The 20891-nt window shown below is 39.4% G+C and overlaps 1 protein-coding gene across 19 annotated transcripts in view; it reads right to left on the reverse strand.

Moving 5' to 3' along the window:
- SEMA6D (semaphorin 6D) overlaps positions 1 to 20891 on the reverse strand; it is a 53708-nt gene that overhangs the window by 5011 nt on the left and 27806 nt on the right. For 6 of the 19 annotated variants that reach the window (XM_039888213.1, XM_039888217.1, XM_039888214.1 and 3 more), the window contains 17 exons: positions 9282 to 9444; positions 8779 to 8890; positions 8162 to 8222; positions 7983 to 8045; positions 7773 to 7874; positions 7451 to 7541; positions 6884 to 7003; positions 6092 to 6180; positions 5153 to 5370; positions 4912 to 5043; positions 4441 to 4596; positions 4176 to 4349; positions 3299 to 3439; positions 3126 to 3203; positions 2526 to 2626; positions 2106 to 2162; positions 431 to 598 (listed from right to left, as the gene is read on the reverse strand). In XM_039888213.1, the coding sequence (XP_039744147.1) occupies positions 431 to 598; positions 2106 to 2162; positions 2526 to 2626; positions 3126 to 3203; positions 3299 to 3439; positions 4176 to 4349; positions 4441 to 4596; positions 4912 to 5043; positions 5153 to 5370; positions 6092 to 6180; positions 6884 to 7003; positions 7451 to 7541; positions 7773 to 7874; positions 7983 to 8045; positions 8162 to 8222; positions 8779 to 8890; positions 9282 to 9390 (1972 nt within the window). In that variant the 5' untranslated portion in view covers positions 9391 to 9444. The remainder of the gene's footprint in view (positions 1 to 430; positions 599 to 2105; positions 2163 to 2525; positions 2627 to 3125; positions 3204 to 3298; positions 3440 to 4175; positions 4350 to 4440; positions 4597 to 4911; positions 5044 to 5152; positions 5371 to 6091; positions 6181 to 6883; positions 7004 to 7450; positions 7542 to 7772; positions 7875 to 7982; positions 8046 to 8161; positions 8223 to 8778; positions 8891 to 9281; positions 9445 to 20891) is intronic. The other 13 variants (XM_039888219.1, XM_039888220.1, XM_039888218.1 and 10 more) reach the window with 7 other exon arrangements.

A 20891-nucleotide genomic window follows, 5' to 3' on the forward strand; every position in this document is an offset into this window, starting at 1 on the left:
ACATATCCTTTTCATATTGCATTTTGAACTGCAGCTAAATGAAAGGCTGGGAAATGCTCCTAGGCAGAGCATCTGGTATCCGGTTATTTGCAGTTAATGAGTTTTGTTTTTAAATGTTGCTGGGGTAACCTTCGAAATTCTCTGATATCCAGAAGTCTCCAGCTTCTTCAGACAGAAACCAACACAGATTAGGTTGTCTGAGTGGCTGTTTCACCACCCTTTAACAGCTTTCCACCTCTTTCATCTTTGAAAGAATGCACTGCAATATAATCACGGAAAACTGAAGTGACTGCAGCCAGTGGAGGTGGCGGTACCAGCAGCAACTTCATTCCAGTTCACCTGTGGACAGCCCTAGGTCCAGAAGGTCCTCAGAGACATTAGGAATCAGGTTTCCACTCAGTGACAGATGAATTCCCTGGTGAGGCCTTACCCTTTGGGATACCCGATAAAGGATCAGTAAAATCAGAAGTGTTTGGGTCATCTTGAACTACAAATTTCCGGGAGCTCGTCAGTTTAGGTCTCCAGGTATCAATCACTTTAGGTGTAATTTCTGGGATACTTGCTATTGTGGTAACAGAAGATGAAGATACCTCCATGTCTGTGGTGGCAAACAGATTTTTATTAACGTGGGTAGTGAGTGCCAGCAGATTTTTCTGACTGACTGGTCTGCTGCATTTTTAAGTACAATTTAAGTAAATTTTCTGAGAGAGCCTGTTCTGGGATTTCCAAAAAACACATTTGCAGAGACTACTCCAAATCCTTTTCTTGAAAGGGAAAAATAGAAACTTAAAATTAACAATAAAGCTATATTAAGTGGATTTCAAAATTAAAGATAGTTAAAAAACTCCTACAGAAGCCCCTATGGTGATGAATGACACAGACAAGGTAATACAAACCCCAAAGATTAATTGCTATTTTTTCATCCTTTTGTGAGACAACATCATTTCCTTTTGTGTATATTTTTCAAAGCACTTTCATAGACAGTTGGAGACTGTATATCCTTCACTACGGAACCTAAGTGTAGCTTCACCAGAAAACATCTGGGTAAGTTCATGTAGACACTTGATTTGGGACCTGATAAATCATCTCCGCCTAAGAGGTTTCCTGCTTTGCCATGGCCCCCATCCATCTGTAGACTGTTCACTGTACTGAGGGCTCACCGTCCATAGTAAAACACTGAAGCAGGGATGAACCTTGCCTGTACCTCCCTAAATGCCCAGGGATTTTCTTCTCAAGAGTTTGCAGCAACTTATGCAAAATAAACGGCATTTATAAGCTGAATTAGGATGTTCTAATATATAAGATCTGCCATCCCTTTCTCCATGACCCTGCAACCCCCGCTGAGGAATGAAACTGCTGGTAAGTTTTCAGAAGCAGCAGTAAGATCGGTAGTAACTCAACCTCCTAGCATGTCTATTACTGACTTTTACCAAGAGGATTTTCCCTCAGAATGTAAGCATATGATTTTAGGTTGAAACTCCAGAGACCCCCAATTCAGACTGGTGCAATGGTCACAGATGAAGCCTCCCAAGCAGATACGGACAGAGAGGTGTACATGAACACCTTAAACATCAAAAACCAGCTTCATTCAACGGGAGCCTTTTCCACACCACTGAGACCACGACATTCAGTTTCCCAAGATTACCGCAAACCATTCAAAAAAGATATCTAAAGTTTATAAATACACATTTTTGGGAAATGTGTATTTGCTTTACTAAGTCTTAGGAAAGGTGAGGAGAGAGGGGGAAAATAATGAAATTCTGCCATCCATGATATATAGATGGCCAGAGGGAGCATTCATGATGCACAGGGGTGAGAGAGAAGAAAGCTTGGGTGGATGTGCGTGCAGCTGGAATGCAGTCTATGTTAATTCATTTGATTTTTCTTAGAGGATGTGCCTTGGCCAATGATGGACTGTTAACATGCTACACAGGGGTGAAGTGTTGAGTAAGAAAAAGTCTTTCGGTACCATCAGTGGAATTATGAGTCAAAGCACAAAAATGAAGGGGCTGCCAAACTGCGCAAAAGGAGGGGAGAAGGGGCTGAAAATGCTGAACTGAAGGAAAGAAAAGATTGTTAATTCAAAAAAATTAAAAAAAACTAACCAGATGTTGGACCGCCAAATATTTTGTAATCTGGTGTAGTTGAAGTAGGCAAAATTTCTAAAAGAATTAAAGGAACAAGTAATCAGTAAAAAGTAACCAAAAGAAAGCAAAAATTTATGAATTCCAATTAACTAAAAAAATAAAAAGAAAAGACTATAAATTAAAAAGATTAGCCTACTGGTTAGACTACCTTTCTCTAGATTTCCTACAAAATTGTAAACGGTGAAGGAAAAAAAAAAAAAAAAGTAAGATTCTTCTCTAATGTATCCCCATGACCAAACAGCTCAGCTTTTGCGAAGTTTAAGTTAAATGCTAGGTGGTATGTGTCCTGAGTCATTAAAAGGCTGATTGTAAAATAATGTTCACGTGCAAATGTGGTCAAAAAGAAGAGCCAGATGGGCAAGGAAGATCTGGTCTTACCATGGCAGTCCCCTAGATGGGCCGTGTTGCCGTATTCCGTGTCCTGTTCATATCCTCCAGTGCTGTGGTTATGGAAAGCAAAGAAGTCTTCGGTTAACAGCCTTCATAGGAACACAAGTGACAACCAGAGCAGAACCAAGAACACAGACCAATTAGTAAGAATGGGCAGAGAGGAAACAAATGAACATTTCAACAGCTTGCTAAAATGAGTATTTCTGTTAAACATTTGGTAACTGGAATGTTTAAGAGAGCAGAAGAGAATTGCTTTTTCTCTCCATCCATTTCCCTTAGGTATTATACTGTCTTTAATCTCCCTTCAGTCTCATAGCTCCAAATTTTCCGATTTTTCACTTCTCCCATACTGAAAGAAAGAAGGAGGAAGAGAAGAAGAGAGAAGAGAGAGAGAAGAGAAGAGAAAAGAAGGAAGGAAGAAGGAAGGAAGGAAGGAAGGAAGGAAGGAAGGAAGGAAGGAAGGAAGGAAGAAAAAAGAAAAGTAGTACTGTTATTAGAAGCTTCCTAAAATTTCTAGCTTTAGAGACCCTGGAGAAGATAGAAGCAGATGTAGAGAATATTTTGGCTAATGTGACAAAGTATACTTACAGCATCCCTGGGGTGACTCTACCACAGGCTCCTTGGCTTAACCAGCCACAGTATGGGTCTCGAGATGCAATACAAGACCTGCACGAAACCAAACAGAACGCAACTTGGATTTTCTCGTCACCAAAGGTCTTGATGTTGCAAGACCCAGGGTAAGAAAAGAAACATCAGCTTACTTTTTACATGATCCATAACGTTCACAACGACTGAGGGGGATGCGAATAACACAGCTAGAGAATGCCACATATAAAGCGTGATGATCTTTATCCAACTGCAATGAGATGACCTTTCTGTCCTCCTCATTCTCAGCATTACACCTATATTGTGGGATACATTTTGAAGTCATATGTTTAGTAAGTCAAAAGCTATACAAAGGCAAGGCAAGTGGGGTTTGTTTTTTTTTCAATTACTGAGAGCTGGGGAGGTCTTAAGGAATATTATCAGTAACAAACCAGGCAAGTACATAGTTTGGGAAGTAATAATTATATGATTCATCTTCTGCTCTACATGGTTGGTTAAATTTCAGGCTGGACAAAAGCTTTTTAAGATTGCTTTCTCGTTCCGATGATCAAAGAGAATTATATTTGTGGAGACCATGCTAGACTATAGGGGAAAAAGGATAATGTTTTAATGCATTTAAATCTTCCTGTGCTAGATGTTTCTAGATCTCTCCTTAGTTTCCTTTGCTTCATTTCTCTCATCTATTTCTCACTTGTTTAAATGGTCCAAATAATCCTTTGTATTCGTGGTTGGAAGAACTGTATTCTGTGTGTGTGTGTGTGTGTGTGTGTGTGTGTGTGTGCTTGCAACCAAAGGCTGAATTATTTTTAAACTCATCAACTACTCTCCCTCCAAACTCCAGTGGACTCAGGAAGACAACAAACCTAGAGTTCACTTCAGTGAGGAAAAACAAACAAACAAACCCCAAATACTAATATGCCAAACTAATTTAGAAGGCTGCTAATTTAGAAGGCTGAAAGGAAATGACTAGAAGAAATAAATGCCGGAAATTTTTGAGCAATGCTGAAGAGCATTCTCGTAAAATATACCTACTTTGCATGGTTGTATGCTTCAATCTCTTCCAGTAATACGCTGTCATTCAAAGAAAAAGAACTGGTCTTTGCCAAAACTTTAAGTACCATGCCAGCTTCTGAGCCAACAAAGATGACGGTGTAGTTCTGGTAGGGTCCGGCAGAATGGTCGACAGCAATGGCTGTCAGTCTGTACCTGCCAGAGGAAGTGAGTCAAGTCAGAGGGGGAGGCCAACAGGAAGAGAAGGTACTGGACGGGAGAGGGCCGCCATTTCCACATGGCTTACCTGATCCGAGTCTTTGTGAACCAGGGCTCTTCGGCAATGGGTGGGACAGCAGAGTCCATCAGGGGGTGGGATTTGATGAACGACAGAGTTTCATCCGGGAAATCAATGGAGGTTTTAAAAGCTTCAGCAAGGCCATGCCTTGCACAACAGCCAGGCCTGAAAGGTAAACAGTGTGTTTTTTTTCCCATCTCATAAACTGTATTTAAGGAATAACTGTCCATTCGAAAAGAAGAGGTAAGAAAGATAGCAGAGTGAGCGAAACCCAAGGAGCAATGCTATTTCCCTGAATCCAGCAGGTTCTCCACATTCACACTCAGAAGGTTATGTTTACTGACTTTCAGTCTGCAGTGCCGTGGTACAGGGACCCTTTCCCAGCATGAGAGGTTGGCCCAGCTGTTCTCTGAGGATGGATGCTTCCAGTGGCCAGAGGGTTGGTTAAAGAGAAAAACGCTTTTCCTCTTTTTTCCTTACCTTGGCTTTGGTACTTTGTCTTCGGGGACTGCTGTCCAAACAGAATCTGGAGTTTTCTGTTCTTTAAATCGTCCTTTGAATACTTTCTCAATGTCATCCATGCTAAATGCACAGACTGCAGAACCAGGAATGCTGAAAAGGGGGGAAACCATCAGAAATCCATCAAGTGACTATGGGCCTGTTCATGGCTCCCACAAACAAGGCCAGAATATCTTTTGAGGTGCCAAGGATCTGTTCTCACCTGTTGAGCTGTGTGGTGAATACTCCAACCACTGTTGGGATGCCATTTATTTGTATTATATCTGTAATAGACTGCAGAACATCAAAGTAGAAAAAGGAATCTCCGGGGACAGAGCAGTTAAGTCGAGCCTTCAGAAATGAAGTCCAGTGTTTCTCCAGGACACGCTGGGAGCCACCCATGTCGTTTTTACAGATGCGGGCCACACGGGAATAGACAGCCTGCCCAAGGGACAAAGCAGAGCAACGGGGCTGTGAGCATGGAGGGCGAGTGAAAACCAAAAGCTGCCATTTTTTGCGAGGGACAAAGAATGCTAAAGATTTATCTAGTTCAAAAGAACCTAGCAGTCTTCTCTCTAGGGATCTGTAGAGTGAGAATGTAAACTAGATTTACCTGTGAGGAAAAAGGGCCGTTTTCCTGTTCTGCCAAGAAAGCTCCCCAAGAAGTAAGCTACTGAACTGCCTGGCCTAAGGGAAACCATTCCTGCAGTTTGTCTCCCACTTTGCTTCTCATATTGTTAATAAAATGTGCCGTCCTTAAACCTGGCATAGAACGGGTGGCAATACTTTAAACTCATATGGGCTTTTACTCGAAATTGAACCAGGCCTCTATTTCCCATCCTGCCTGTTGACACAGAGAAACAATAAACTATCAATGAATTGCTAAAGAGTCAAAGGAGCATCCATAGCTCAAGGGTGCCTGTAGAACAAACACTCTCTGTAGCAAATGAAACCTTCTCAAGGCCCCAGGCAGCTGTTCCCACTCCAGCGACTGTTTTTTGGTGTTCTCCGGCAATTGTTCACATGGTAAGCTACTCACCTCTCTGTACTTGGCCCTAAACAAACCGAGGTCTCGAAAACATGCAAAGGCCACAGCTCTACCAAAGTGGGCTCAAGTCCATGCAGTACAAGTCCACAATACAAGTCAAGCGCACATACTTGCCTTGCCTAAATTATTATGTTCCACAGCAATTTCTCGAAAGAAGAAATAGACATAGTTTCCATATTCTATGGCATGAAGAAAGTGTGGCTCTGAAAGAAAAAATGAAAACAAATTGGTTCCTAAAGGAGAATTCAATTAGCATGAGACCCTGACTGCTAGGCAAGACTGACAGATGTCGCATAGCTACATTCAAGCCAGTGAGAACTTCGACACTCCAGTGAGTCTGAGGAGTTCCGATATGGGTGAGCTGAAGCTTCAGGGAACCCAGAGTCTTTAATGTCAGCTAATAGACTGTAAAAAGCCTACAGGGAACTGAACTATAGCAAAGGTCTTTGTTTCAACAGATTTATTCATTAACCTATTTAACTAGGGAAGAAAACCTCTTGTGTTGAGAATAAAAAAAAAATCTTGATTTCTAGACTCCAAAGAACAAACTGACTGCAGATATGAACTAGTCGGTTCTCACTGTTAACTTTCTAGGATAGGCAGATGGGGGTGGGCAAGGAGTGTTATGTGCGTTTAGAATTAGGGATTGGTACACAGAAATGGGATCGATCCTCTTTTCTTTGAGGTCGCCCAAGATAAAATCCTGGATGAATCTACTTTCTTGTCATGGCTACTGATCTCTTCATTCCTTGTCAATGCCCCTGTTCACAACCAGAGCAGCTTATACTTGCTCTAAATAAATAATTATTAAGTCATGCACTGAACCTCCTGATGCCCAGGGCTTCCGTTGCCACTTGGCCATCCTACTACCCTTGGCGATCCCACAGTGCTGCTCTTCAAAGGTACCTTTTATCCACTTGGAATCATATTTTATTGTACGAAGGGCAGATCCATCGCCCATGCTTCGATAAATAACAGCATCACTGGCCAAGAAGTCAGCCACTGTGGCAGAATACAGCTTCCCATCTGAAACCAAAGTTATACTTTGAGTAAAATAACCATAATTATCCTGTAGAGTGTTACCCTGTGTAGTGTGTTACACCCTTTGGAATGCTTTCACCTGTTATCCCCATATACAGAAACAAAGATAAACTCGATGCCCATAATCAATCTGTGATAGGTCGGTCCATAACATTACGTAATTTTACAGATGAGGAATCTAAGCATCAAAAAGTTAAGCGACTTATTCAGGGTCACTGGCTTAATTAATAAGAAAACCAAGTGTCAGAATACTATATTATAATATGCTCACTTTTAACACTTCTCTTTTTGAAAAAATTTTCATAGCTATTAGACTTTGAAACACCTCTGTCGAGGTAGTATCCTAGTTACGAGCCTTTTTTCTTCCATTACATTCCTTTTGCACCTTCAATGTCATTAATCAGTTTTGTTCATTACACTAAAGGATCTTACCAGCAAAAAGGGCAACATTGGTTTGTCTGGCATCAAATGGGCATCTTGCCAGGCCACTAATTTCTTCCCCATCATATTCTAAGGTGTTCAGCTACAAAAGAAAAGTAAATAGCTGGTGTCACATCTGTTCACTGTACCTGTTTGAAGGCAATGCTGCTTATTTGTACTGAAATTCTATTTGAAGAATTCCGTCTTTATTCTTCCATAGCATTAGAGGTAATACAAATTACTGGGTTATAGCATAAGGGATTCAACTCTAACAGCATACCACTGAAGGAAGAAAAGTTGATGAAAAAAAGCACATCATATAAAATATACTTACCTTATAGTATCTACACATGGGATTAAATGCATTGGTACCACATACAAAAACCATCTCATCGTTTCTTGGAACAAATACTTTAATAAAGTTGTGGCATTCATCCTAGAGAAAGTAATAATTACATTAATATTAGACATTCCGTATGCTGACACTGTGGGATCAAGTCTACAGAAAGCATAAATCTAGCAGGCTCTGGGCTGTTTTACTTACTTTATGTTTGCCTTTCATAGCGCAGTTTTCACGATCCTGTTGTCTTGACCGCCACGTCAGTTTCTGCATTAATCAAGCAAAACCAAAGTTCCATTTTTAACCAAAACTTTTGGAGGGGAGAGGAGAAGTAACCAAGTTCTGAGTGAAGCCAAGTAAATTTGCCAACTACACTAGCTTACCTTGCTCGGTATTACTTCTGTTTTGGGGATTTCATTTAAGCTTACTGTATAAACTTGATCCCTGTTGGAAACAAGGCAGTAAGTCATATCATGTGAATGCATAAAAATGTTAAGCTGTTTCTTATTTTATTTTTACAGATCTGCCTTTATTGTGTTTCGGAGATCATTCGGATTTTCTCTGTCTCCAACTAAGTCAACAAAGGGTACTTTTTCATTAGTGAGAAGCTTTTATATATCACTGTGGTTAGGGAGCAAAGAAATCTCTTCTCTTCAGGCATGGGTCAAACTGCTACTTGTATTAGCATAGACATACTTCTAATATTTGCTCGAATAATTCCAAGTTAAAAAAGAAAAGAAAGATTTTTTTCCCCCTGCTGCTTTAGGAATAAAGAATAGTATATGATTTCTTGATGGCAGTAATAAAACAGCGCCGCTTAAGGCTTTAGCTCTGTATTTTGTTCCTGGTACACAACACTGACTCGTCTCTGTGAATATTTTTGGCTACTTGCAATTTTTGATCGCAATCACATATTAGTTTTTCATGAACTAGACACATTAATGCAAGTACCACAAGAGAAAAGAATTTTAATCTAATAAACCAACGAGAGGAAAATTACCTGCCAGCAATATAAAGTGTGTCTTGCATTTTCAACATCAGCTGAAAGTCCAGCCTGTGCTGCGATTCATTGCCTGAAGGGCGTCCTCTAAAAACCGGATATTGCCTTGAATCTGCAAGTAAAAATGGGCTAAAGCATCAGTCAGGATTATGGAGCTGAAGAATCAATATACGGCATTGATTAGCTGTATATACTAGTTGTAGAAGGGTTTTAACTAAATTCTCCTCCTCAGGTCTCGAATATAAATGAATAACGATGAAATTCAGCAAATGGTCTTGTTCTTTTAACTGAAAATATATAACCTATATATATGGGCTGCTTTAGAAAAGCGCTCAACAAAACCGTCCCATTTTCTCTCAACACCAGGAAGTTATTCTGGATAAATTGACATGCAAAACATTTTAAGGCATACAAAACTCTTTCTAAAAACGAATACGGTTAGAAAAATCAAAACCAAAAATGCTTCCTTCTTAGAAAAGGAAAATGTTCTTTAGATTACTTACAGTGATAGTCAACAGTATTCAGGGGTTCATCATCTTCAGGAAAGCTGACTGCCCTCAACTGGGACATCATCAGGAGCAGCATGTAGGCACAAAGCAGGAAGAACCTCATGGTGGGCCAAGCTGAAGTCAGAGCAGCCCCTCCTCAGAAATCCCACTTAGCTACCTAGAAAACAGAAACAGTTTGGAAAGATCTCTGTGCTGTGATAAACCTGTTTTCTCATTTGTAATCTGCTCAATTTTCACCACTGGCTCCCTCCAATGCCCTCCCCGCTCCAGGAGTACTGGCCGTGGTGAAGGAGGTATCTCTGAAAACGCAGGCAAAAGATGGCAGCGTGCCAGGCTTGATTATAGCATCTGGTGAGCATGTTGACGTTTTAGGCAAATTTGCAAGAGTTTTTGAGGTAGCTATGTATGTCATCACAGCAAAATCCCCAGAACCACAAACAAAAATGCTGGCTGCTGACTTGGCAAGAAGATGGGTAAAGTTGGGATTAGAATTTTAATTAAACTCCAATCTGCTTCCCTGCCCCCAGCCCTGAAATACATCCAGTACAGCTTGCCTCTGGCCCCCATAAAATGCCCAAGCTGCCTCGCAAATATCTGGGGAGCTGATGGTCCTGTCACCCCTCATCTGATCTTCGCATAATGCATTGTCAAATTCCCAGTATTGCTCAAGCCCTAGTCCTAAATTCTTAAGTAGAACAGTTCCCTAAGCTTAGTAACACCAACACGGAAGCAATGACATGAGTGACCTTGAATCAGGGTGAAAGAGAATTAAAAGAAATAAAATGATTTAATGATCAGTCGGTCAAGCAAAGCAGGGCAAGAATGAAGCAGCACAGCTGCCACCAGACCACTGAGGAAGTCTACATTTTTACATAAAACCATTTGGACACAAACCAATACCCTAAGAATGCCTGTCCTCTTAGCTTTATTGAACTTTAGAGCCATCTAGTCCAGCCTCCTCCTTTTTCAGATGAGAAAACTAAAGGCTGAAAAAATTAAGGGACTCACTGAATTTCATAGAGCTATTTAGAGCAAGATCAGAGTCCAGATTCACACCACCTGAGTCCCCATCTAGGTTCTTGTCAAATTAGCTGATGAGTTTTTTGTTTTTTGTTTTTTTCAAAAATATAGCATTGCAAAAAATCTTTTTCGGGTAATGAATATATTGATTATCTTTACTGAAATGGTATTTCATAGGTATATGGATAATGTTAAAATGCATAAAATGTTAAATTTTACCAAATTGTACATTTACATATGTGTAGTATATTGTACATCAATATCTTAACAAAGCTTAGAGCATTAATTGTGCAATATTAACTGTCAAAACATTTTTAAAAATCTTTAAATGTTACTCATTTATTAAAAAAAAAAAAAAGGAGAAGGCCCTGCTGGGCCAATGGGATGGGTATTTTGTGAAAATGTACATATAGCTCTACTTTGCAACAATACCACCCTTTCTCATCCCAAATTGTCAATTATAACTACTGTACCAAACAGTAAAACATTAAACTTTTTCTTTAGTTTCACGTATCTAAGAACTTTACAGGAGAGTCTGAGAATCGCTTCAAATTCTGTGGGAGTCCAACCCCTTGACTAAGTGCTTACTATGTCTCTTTTATCTTCTTAAAGTCAGACACACAGATGTACGTGTATACTACGCAATGCTCTCAAGATTTCTCTTTCTCACTAAAGTAAAAGCCAAGGAGAAGTGAGTTTTAGAATCCTAGTTTTACAAAATGAGAGAATAATATAGCAATACGATTTTTCTTAGTGAATGATTAATCCAGCAGTAAGCCAGCAGGATCTGGGGCAGCATCGTTTTGCATTCAAGTTGAAAGAGTGTGGACTTTGGCCACAGTCTAACTTGGACTCGGAACTCCATTGCTTACCAGCTAGCTGACTGACTCAGCCAAGCTTCTTTAATCTCTCTGAACATTAGTTCCTTTATCTATAATATGTGGACAATCCCATTTTCTCCACAGAATAAAAAAGAACTAAATTCTGAGCAAAGTTAGTCCTCCTCACCCATTTCCTACTGGATACCATGCACTTGACCACGTTGACCTTAAGAGTCTAAGCAGGAGTTGTGAAAAAGACGTCGTAAAATATTAAAGCTATTAGACTAATTTTTTAGACTAAAATATTAAATTTTTTAGACTAAAATATTGAAGCTATTAGACTAATTTTTTCACATAAATGGATAGTTATTTCAAAATGCTAAAGGATTATTTTTAGAATAAATTTTACAATGTGAGCCCATTTATCAAAACTGGAAAAGAAAGTAAAAAACAATCACCGACAATCCTACCATCTAACCCAACAACCACAATGATTTGGTTCTAGTTTTCTTGACACATGCACATATTTTCAATCACGACGAGATGACTTCTTTCAATCTACTACTTCTCTTGGAGCAGTATCTTCCTGCCTTGCTTTTCCATCATGTTTTGCCATTTATAAATCCCCTAGAAAGTTGAAGCTGTGTAAAAATACAAAATGTTGCCCTAAGAACTAAATTTTGTTGTGACATTAATCCCAAACTTCATTCTCTGGATGGAAAGTCACTGGATGTTTCTGCTGGTTATCAGAAACACCAATCAATCCTGAAGAAATTTAGAAGTATTTACATGAAAACAAGAAGACAATTCTGTGAATCTTTCTCCATCAGGACAGGTAACTGAATGGTTCACATCACATGGGCAGAGCCTCGATGCCCTAGACATTAGGGCAGGGAGGGGCCTCACCAGGAAAAGTATCTCTAACAGCTGTGATTCTAGCAATGAGACTGAGGATGGACTCACTGCTGACTCACCGGCAAGTACTAAGCTGCTGGCTGAGTTATCATTTCCCATAACTCATTCATCTGACACTGCAGTAAGCAATTTCTCCTCATACCCCGCTCCCCATCAATTTCATCCTCCAAAAATAAAGCCCTACCACTAATTGCTTCCTGTCCCTACATAAAGCTTTATTTAAAAATAAAAAAAAAAACACTTTCAGATTTCCCATAGAAATTATAAGTGGAAATATTTAATGTAAAATATATATCAAAGTAAGGCTGAGTAGGGGAAGGAAGCGTTTGGAAATACCTAAGATATCTTGAAGCAGATTTGCACGTGGATTCCCTCAGACAATATAGCTCTTACCTTATTTAAAAAAGTATCTTAAGATTCCAGGACTCAGTAAAATCATGAAACTAGTTCGGTTGAAAGAGGGCCCATCAAGAGGCAGGACAAAATGTTGGAAAGGAACATAAACCTTGGAATTAGAATAATCTGACTCCAAAATGACTGTACCATTTCCTTCCTGGCTCTGGGACGTTGTATAAGTAGACTTAACCTTTTTAAACTTCAGTTTTCTCAAGTATAAAATACGAATAATTATCTTTACTACCTCGTAAGCTCTTCTAAGGATTAAATGAGATAATCTATATCAAATATCTAACATAGAGCCTGGTCCATAGTAAATCTCTGGTAAATTTCAGTAAATAGGATCATGACTATTACCGTTACCTCTTATTGGCCAAAATGCCAAAAAGAGGGAGAGAAATGTTGACTCTTTCACTTCGTACAACTATTTACCAAACTGCTTACATATGCCATCACGACAATGGTAGAGGTGCTCTAGGAGGATTAAGGTACAGCTTCATAGACGTAGATGCCTCCAAGGAGGCAGAGGAAACCACCTTCCTTATGTGTAAACTTTTAGTAAAGAATATATCCTATATTATGTTATTCCTTTCAGCCAAGGAATGGGGGTACCTGAATAATTACACTTTGCCATGTTTTGGTATTATATATGGTCTTCTCCCATATATTCCTGATGCTAAAATCTAAATATAATGAGGAAAACTCTTAAAAGGAGTTAAGAGTTGCCAAGACAGCCAGGGCTTAAGTGGCAGGATCCTTCAGAGGAAAGAGGTCTAAGGAAAAGAGCACTGCACTCAGCAGCTGATTTCACATTATGGGGTTGGCTGATTCTTAAACAATATAAAGATGAGAGGGTAGTGATAAAAAAAAAAAAAGCCAAATTTTTGACGATCTCAAAGTTAAGATCCACCAAGAAGAAAGAGTTTTAGTAAATATCTAAAAGCTCTCAAAAAACAAACAAATAAATAAAATAAAGGCTCTCATTTTGACCTCTGCAGGTCTATACCCTAAGGAGAGGAGGCAGACATGAAGTAAGCCAAACCTTATCAAAACTCCAACCTGATCTCCCTAAGATAACTCTTGGATTGGATGGATGTTATCTCCTCCTTCTTTAGCTACGTGTAGAAAAGGTAAGGTGAATCTTCTCTGGAGGAAAATAACATCATCCTGAGAACACAGTTTTTTACATAAAACGCTTGACATTCAAACGGCAACTGCTAAACATTCCAAGAACTATGACTAAGAAAGAAAAAAAAAGTAGAAATTGGCCTACAGGTAACCTGGATATTTATTCAACATAGATTTAAAAAATAACTGTGTTTATTTCTTCCAGGAAAAAAAAAACAATGACAAGATAAAAAATTTGACCAGAGAACTAGAATCGATTAAAAAAATAATTAAATAAAAATTCTACAACTAAAAAACACAATGACTAAAGCTTCTCAATAGATGTGTTTACCAAGATACTTTTTGTAGCTGAAGAGAGAATTCAACTAGAAGATGGATTAATAGAAAGTGTCAGAAAAAAGGGAGTGTAAAATAGTTGGAAAAAAACAGATAAGAGAGTAAGGACATATAGAATCTTGAGAAAAGATCAACATATTGAAATCCCTGAGAGTGAAGACAGAGAGAGAAAATGACAGAAGCAATATTTAATAAGATAATGGCTGCATTTTTTCCAAAACTAATAAAAGACCCTAAGTCACACATTTAAGAGACTCTAAGAACCTCTAAATACAAAAACACATTTAAACATATCATAGTCGAGATGCTGAACACAAAGACAAAATATGTTAAAAGCTAGAAGATATATTATCTCCAAAGAAGCAAGAACAATACTGATGGCTGACTTATCAATAGAAACAATGGAATTCAGTAAACCACAGACTGACATTTTAAAAGGGCTGAATGAAAATAAATTTTCAGCCTAGAATTTTTTACTAGTGAACATATTCTTCAAAAATGAAAGCAAAATAAAGATGTTTTAGACAAACAAACAAAAAAAAAAGAAAGATTTGTTGTTAGCAGACCCAAACTAAAAGAAATACGAAAATAGAGTTTTTTAAGCGAGAGAGTTTATAGAGTTGGTTAATGCAAGTTCTTTTTATGGTTATAGTGCAGTGGCCACATTTGAAATTAATGAATCCCAGATAGATTAATTGGTATGTATAGTCTTTGTCTCCCTAAAAGCTATATTAGTTCCAAGGCAGTGAGATTTCAGAAACGGAGTAGGCCTAATTTATCCTCAGGCCAAAGAACTCAGAAAAATACCATGCTGAATGTTAAAGTTCTCCTCTGGCTCTCTTCTGGATATACTACTTCTCAAAGAGATGTTTAGACACATATTCCATCTACCTCAAGATCTGAAAGCGGAGTTAAACCTCCCAGCTTCCCAATGATTCTACCGGACCTTGGGCCTCCATGAACTTATTTAAAAAACCTGGCTTAGTTGGTAACTTCCTAGTCATCTTCTCTAAGAAAGACATTTCAAAGATTTTAGTAGCTCCAGTGCATGATTCCACTCAGGGACTTGTTATCAGCTATAACTTCTTCACCTTAAAAATCATAGTCAAGCATTACGTGCTTTGATCCCAATCTCCTGTCCTTCCAACTTGCTGGTCTGACCACTTTCATCATAACTGCTTGTCATTCTCATCAGGGCCTTCAGTCCCACTAACTTCTTTCCTTTCTTCTGATTCAATAGCCTCCCCCAACCTTGACATAGCACTTTATCCATCTTACATGTCAATCATTTCAATAATGTGTTTGCCTGTACTCTAGACTTCCTCACCCTTTGTCTGTCAGACTTTCTTGCAAAGTTCTTAACTTGAATTATCCCAGCCATTCACCTTTTGCATCTGCCCTAGAGCAGCCGAACACTTGTGAAGACAACCATACTCTGGAACAATTTGGTAGTAATATCACAGAATTATTGATCACTAATACAACTAGCACTTTAAAACTCTGTGAGGATTCTCTGTTTCTCTACTAAGATTTGCCCACTCCCCAAATCAATAAGTTTAAATGTTTCCTCAAGACCTTACTCTGTTTTCTCTCCCCACTCTACTGAAAGCTTCCCTCTTGCACCCTAACTACTTCACATAGAAAATAAAAACTATACAATAGTAACTTCATACCTCTCCTCTTCTTATTACCAAATACATCAACTTATCTGCATCTTCATCTAGTTTTTCCTTCCTTCTCTCCTATTTTAGGAGATTTCATTCCCTAACTCTTCTCCATCTGTTTAAACCCAACCCTTTCTGCCTTTCTTGAAACAGAAAAAATAAAACAACCCATTGATTATATTTTTCTCTCTCTAAATATTCTATAACTTTGTATTGATTAAATACTATACATCAGCACTTAAATTTTTGCAAGCCGTTCTCATTAAAAAAAAAAAAAAAAGGTAATAAGCTCCTGTGACCCTATATCCTCCTCCAGCCATCACCTCTTTCCTTCCATTCAGACACAGAAAAATAGTTTTATTCTCAACTGTTGCCATTTCTCCACCTCCACTCATTCTTCTACTTCCTCTCTTCCAGCTCCTTTCTCGATAACAGCTTTCAGCAGAGTCATTGATGGCCTCCAGGTAACTGAATGCAACAGGTACTTTCCAGTCCTGTCTCATGTGATTGTTCAGGAGCTTTAGACACAGTTGAGTGTTCCCAGTGTTTTAAAACACTACTATTCCTTGCTTTCCTTTATACCACATTCTTCTGACCTTTTACTTACCTTTCTGTCTGTCCCCTGTTTGCCTCTCTTTCATTTTCTAGATAAAGCAAGAATTACCTTTTCTCCGGATATAAGGCTTTACATATAATCTCACAATCCTCCAGTAATTTCCTATTACTTTTAAGAGAAAGCCCAGAACTCTGCAGTGTGGCCTTTTGTGTCCTGAGTCCCCACCAGTCTTGAATCTCTTTCCCTCTTCACTTGTGCTCCTACCATGCTGGCTCCACTTCTGGCCTTTGAACGTGTCGTGCCACCTACTTCCACCAGCCTTTGCTCCTACTTCCTTCTGGATGGCCCTTCTTCTCTCCCACCCTTGGCCTAGTTAAGTCCTTCTAATTTTTCAGAGCCTCAGAAAACTTCTTCTCAGTCCCTGGGGAAAAGCGTGTCTCACAGTTGTCAATACTTGAGACAACTGTGAATGAACTGCGAATGAAGGAGCAAAAGAACTAGTCATGTGCTCGGAATCGCCACAAGCCCTGCTGAATCTCTCTGGGCAAGATTAGCATTTTGTACTCCTTTCTAAGATAGATTTTTAAAAAATATTATTAAACGACAACAACAAAAGGGGAAGGGCAGCAGACCCAGGGAGGATGGACGCCCTAAGTGCTGTTCCCAGACAGCATTAATTCTTTTAGTTGAGAGTGCTGCGAACTACAGGAGAGAATGGGATGGAATAAGAGCAGCAGCAAAAGGAGCACCATTCATTTTACTGTCCATGAAATTCCAAGGTGCACGGTTCACATAGTGGTCGATGAGAATGATGGCCCCTGGAGTTACAGAAGTCATAGATCCACCTGACAGCCCCACATGACAAAATGGAAAAGAAACACCGGGTTTAGGTAGATTGAAAAAGAGCAAAGAGAAGTCAAGTTAATTGTTATTCATTGGAGCCTACGAAGACACAACAGGTTATAATCAAAGGTCCATTTAAAAAGAATTTATATTTATGTTTATATACTATTTACATGTCTAGATTCTAGGCAGTGTGTTTTGTGTAGGGTTGTGGATTTTAAGTCAGTGCTCAACATCAGTATTTAATCAGAATACTGTATGACGAACAGGCTGACAGCATAACCTTTGGAGTGTAAGAAGGTGAGAAGGGATGATGAACCACCACCAGATACATATAGGTTTGCATAAGCAAAGTTGAGGCAAGATACTTTGAGTCCTTCTGAGCAGTAGCTGCTGGCCTCCAGGCTCAGCAAGTGACTCTTGACTGATGAGATCTCTGGGGAGAGTAGGATATTTCATTTAAGGAATCTCTTCTGCTATCCCACCCACCTCTACCCAATTCTCTCCCGTACACAGGCTTGGGGACCAGGTGCCACATATGAACAAACATATCATCCCTTACTCTGGGCCAGGAAGAGGTGGCTGAAGGGGCCACCTCTTAAGTCTGAGACCTTTTCTCCTTGTGGGAACTTGGGAGCTCAGGTGAGAGGAAGAGGCTTCCAGCACTGCTATGTTAGTGACACTTTATAACTAACTAACTAAAACCTTGCCCCAAGGCATGTTGAGGAAATGACAAAGCAGCTCTCTGACTCAACCTCCACACTGCTGAAGCTGTGCTGACACATCAGAATCTGGAAGGATATGCATTCCGAAGGAGGGAAGAGCCACCCAGGATGGCTGGGGACTCAGAATCATGAGGAACAACACCTCAAAGATTCTTCTCCTCCCACTGATAATGGCAGCAGGAACCAGACACCAGGAGATCTGGGGTCACGGACTTGCTGTATGACCATGGACAAGTCACTTCACTTTTCTGTCTTGAGTTTTTCATATTACAAAAAGGGGGCAAATTGAAAGTATAGGAAGACTTTTTTTGCTGAGTCCATAATGTCCTTCTGAGGGCTAGAAGGGAGAATCCTACTTCCCCTACTACCTGGATAAATGTCCTCGTGTAATCCCTACTGCTCCATGGGTTTTTTCTCTTCTCCCTCCATACCAGCGTCTCAGGTGGCTCCCATAACAAATAGTATTTCCCCTGATTCTGAGGCTACCTCTATTATCTCCCTGTCTCTCACTTTCTTCTCTAGCCAAGCTTTTTTGAATAGTAGTCTGAGTTCATTGTCTCCATTTTCTCACTTTTTGTTAAATTTTTTAAACCAACTTCGGTCTAACTTCAGCTCTTGCCCAACCACCTAATTGCCAAATCCAACTCAACCGTCATTTAAAATATTTTATCTCTGAGGCATTTAATCATGTTGATTCCTCTATCAGAACTCGAAACTCTACCTTTGACTTTCATAGTTATCTCATCTCTTTAGTTATTCCTTTTCGGCAATCTTCCCAAACTTGTCTGAACACACACATGTGGTTCTTCGTGGTTCCATCCCGGCTCTTTTGAGATGCACCCAACATTATACCCACCAGCTTCAATGACACCAATTAATTGAGAAATCCTAATTCCACATGTCCAGCACAAAGCACTTTCCTTAGCTCCAGACTCAGCTGTCCAATTCTCGGCTAGATATTTTGACCTTAGCAAAACATAGATGATTTAAATTCAGTACATGTAAACTGAACTTAAGATACTTCACCTTGACTTGTCCTCCTACTAAATTCTGCACAGAGCACAGGCTCTGAGCTCAGAGTACCTGGGTTCAGATTCATGTACTATCACTCACCAGCCATGTGACCTTGGGCATGTTACTTCGCCTCTCAAAGTCTTAAGTTTTCCTGACTAAAATGAAACACTAATATTATTATGATGATTCAATGAAATAATCTATGTAAAGCATGTTGCCAAACCCTTTATATCTGGTAAGGATCCAATAATTACAGCCATTATTATTATTATTGTTATTGTTATTTTTAATATCCAACTCTGTCACTTAAGCCTTAAACCTGGGGGTCATCCTAGATTTCTTCCCTCTATATCATCTTCCCTTTCCAATCTGTCAGTACATCCTATTGATTCTTTCTCTTCATTTTTCTGGAGTTCACTCTTAACTGGTTTCTGCTTTTCCAGACTGCTACTTCATTCTCCACAAAGCCTCCAGAATAATCTGTCCAAAGCACAAATTGCATCATGGTACTTCCCTGTCTAAAAACAATTTCATGGTTCTTGAAAGCCTATATGATAAAGTCCAAATTCATTTCCAAGATTTAGAAGGTCCTCCACAATCTGATTCTTGCCAGCTTCTCTGTTTCAGCTACTGATGCGCTTCCCCACCTTGATCTCAAAGCAGTGAACTCTGCACATACTCTTCTACCTAAAAATACCCTTCCTGGAAATCATCAACTCACCAGCTCAAAACATTCCTGGACTTCACTCCTTTCCCATTTTTCCTCCGACCCCAAATCTCTCTCCTTTGGCCACACTGCTTCCCTATGATACCATGCGAATACTTCTATTACGGAACTTATCACTTCCTAGTGATGTTATTTATTTTCACATTTTCACTATTAAACTGGGCTGCTTGAGGAAGAGAGTACTTTTTACTTGCCCTCTTTATCTCCAGTGTCAGGTACAGGGCCTGGCACCTAGGAGGTTCTTAGTCAGTATTGAATGAGTAGAGGAAGAAATAAATGAAGGAAGGAAGTGGTACATGTGACCGGACTCAGCTGTGGCACTGGTGCCACATTCATGAACATCTCTCCACCACTGCCCCAAACATCTAGAGTCTTGAGTCTACCCCTGTTCTCCTGCAGCGTTGGCACACCATCCTCATTAGACCCCAGTCCCTGAGTTTCCGAAGGCGCCGCAAAACTAAGAGGTTCTTAGAAACAGCAACAGACACCTCTTTTCACGCAGACCAATCATTAACAAACAGCTTTGCAATGCAGGAGAGATGGGCAGTACAGGCCAAAGGAGTGATTTCTGTCACTTCCCATTGAAATTCCTGAAATTCAATTTGCAGCTTTCCCAGAACAAAGGAAAGTAGAGCCATTCTTGAGATTAAAGAGCAAGGCACATGGGGCTGGTAGAGAAGGAAGCCTACTTGACCCTCCACTCTATAATAAACAAAAATAAAATAAAAATCGGTTTGCCTATTAGCTGGCTGATGCTGGAGAATGTGCAATGGGAAATTTTTTTCTTTGGCTGATGGCCTTTGTTGTAGTGTCAGAGCATAATATAAGCCAGAAATAAGTATGAATACATTTATATGATTCTGATAGAAGTGAAAAGAAAGGTGGCAGTAGATACTACGAGAGGGAGAAAAGGGCATGTGGTGGGATCTGGAGCCTATTGTGTCCTTTATTAATGCCTTGCTTGTATAATGGATGTCTTCCTAAAAGTTGGATCAATTATGTTTATTTTAATTATATTTTACATGCATGAAGAAAGCTTGCTATTTAAAGGAGTTTCCTGAAAATTAAAGCAGCTCTAATTAAAGATTTTTACTTTCAGTCTGAATTTTCAATGCTTCTGGTCAAATATTAATAATTCAAAGACAAATTAACTTAAAAGGAACTGAGCAGGAAGGGAAAGAAAACAGGATCTAACCTGTCTTTGCCAAATTCTAAGTAAATCTGAACAGGGATCACAGAATTCGACCTCTGATCAGAAACCATGGCTCTGCGGAGCAAAATCTTAGTGACAATTTGCCTACAAGTTTTTGCCTGCCTGCTCTCATTCAAACTGGATAATATTTTAAAGCTAAATTGTCTCAGAAACAATCTTCATTTAAAGTGAAAATAACACAAGAGACTAGTGAGAGGCCGAGCCCTATATCTAAGTAAAGAGAATCTGCTATGCAGACAGATGACA

The sequence above is a fragment of the Pteropus medius genome, unplaced genomic scaffold (assembly GCF_902729225.1).
Source record: "Pteropus medius unplaced genomic scaffold, Ma_sr-lr_union100, whole genome shotgun sequence".
NCBI classification, from domain to species: Eukaryota; Metazoa; Chordata; class Mammalia; order Chiroptera; family Pteropodidae; genus Pteropus; species Pteropus medius.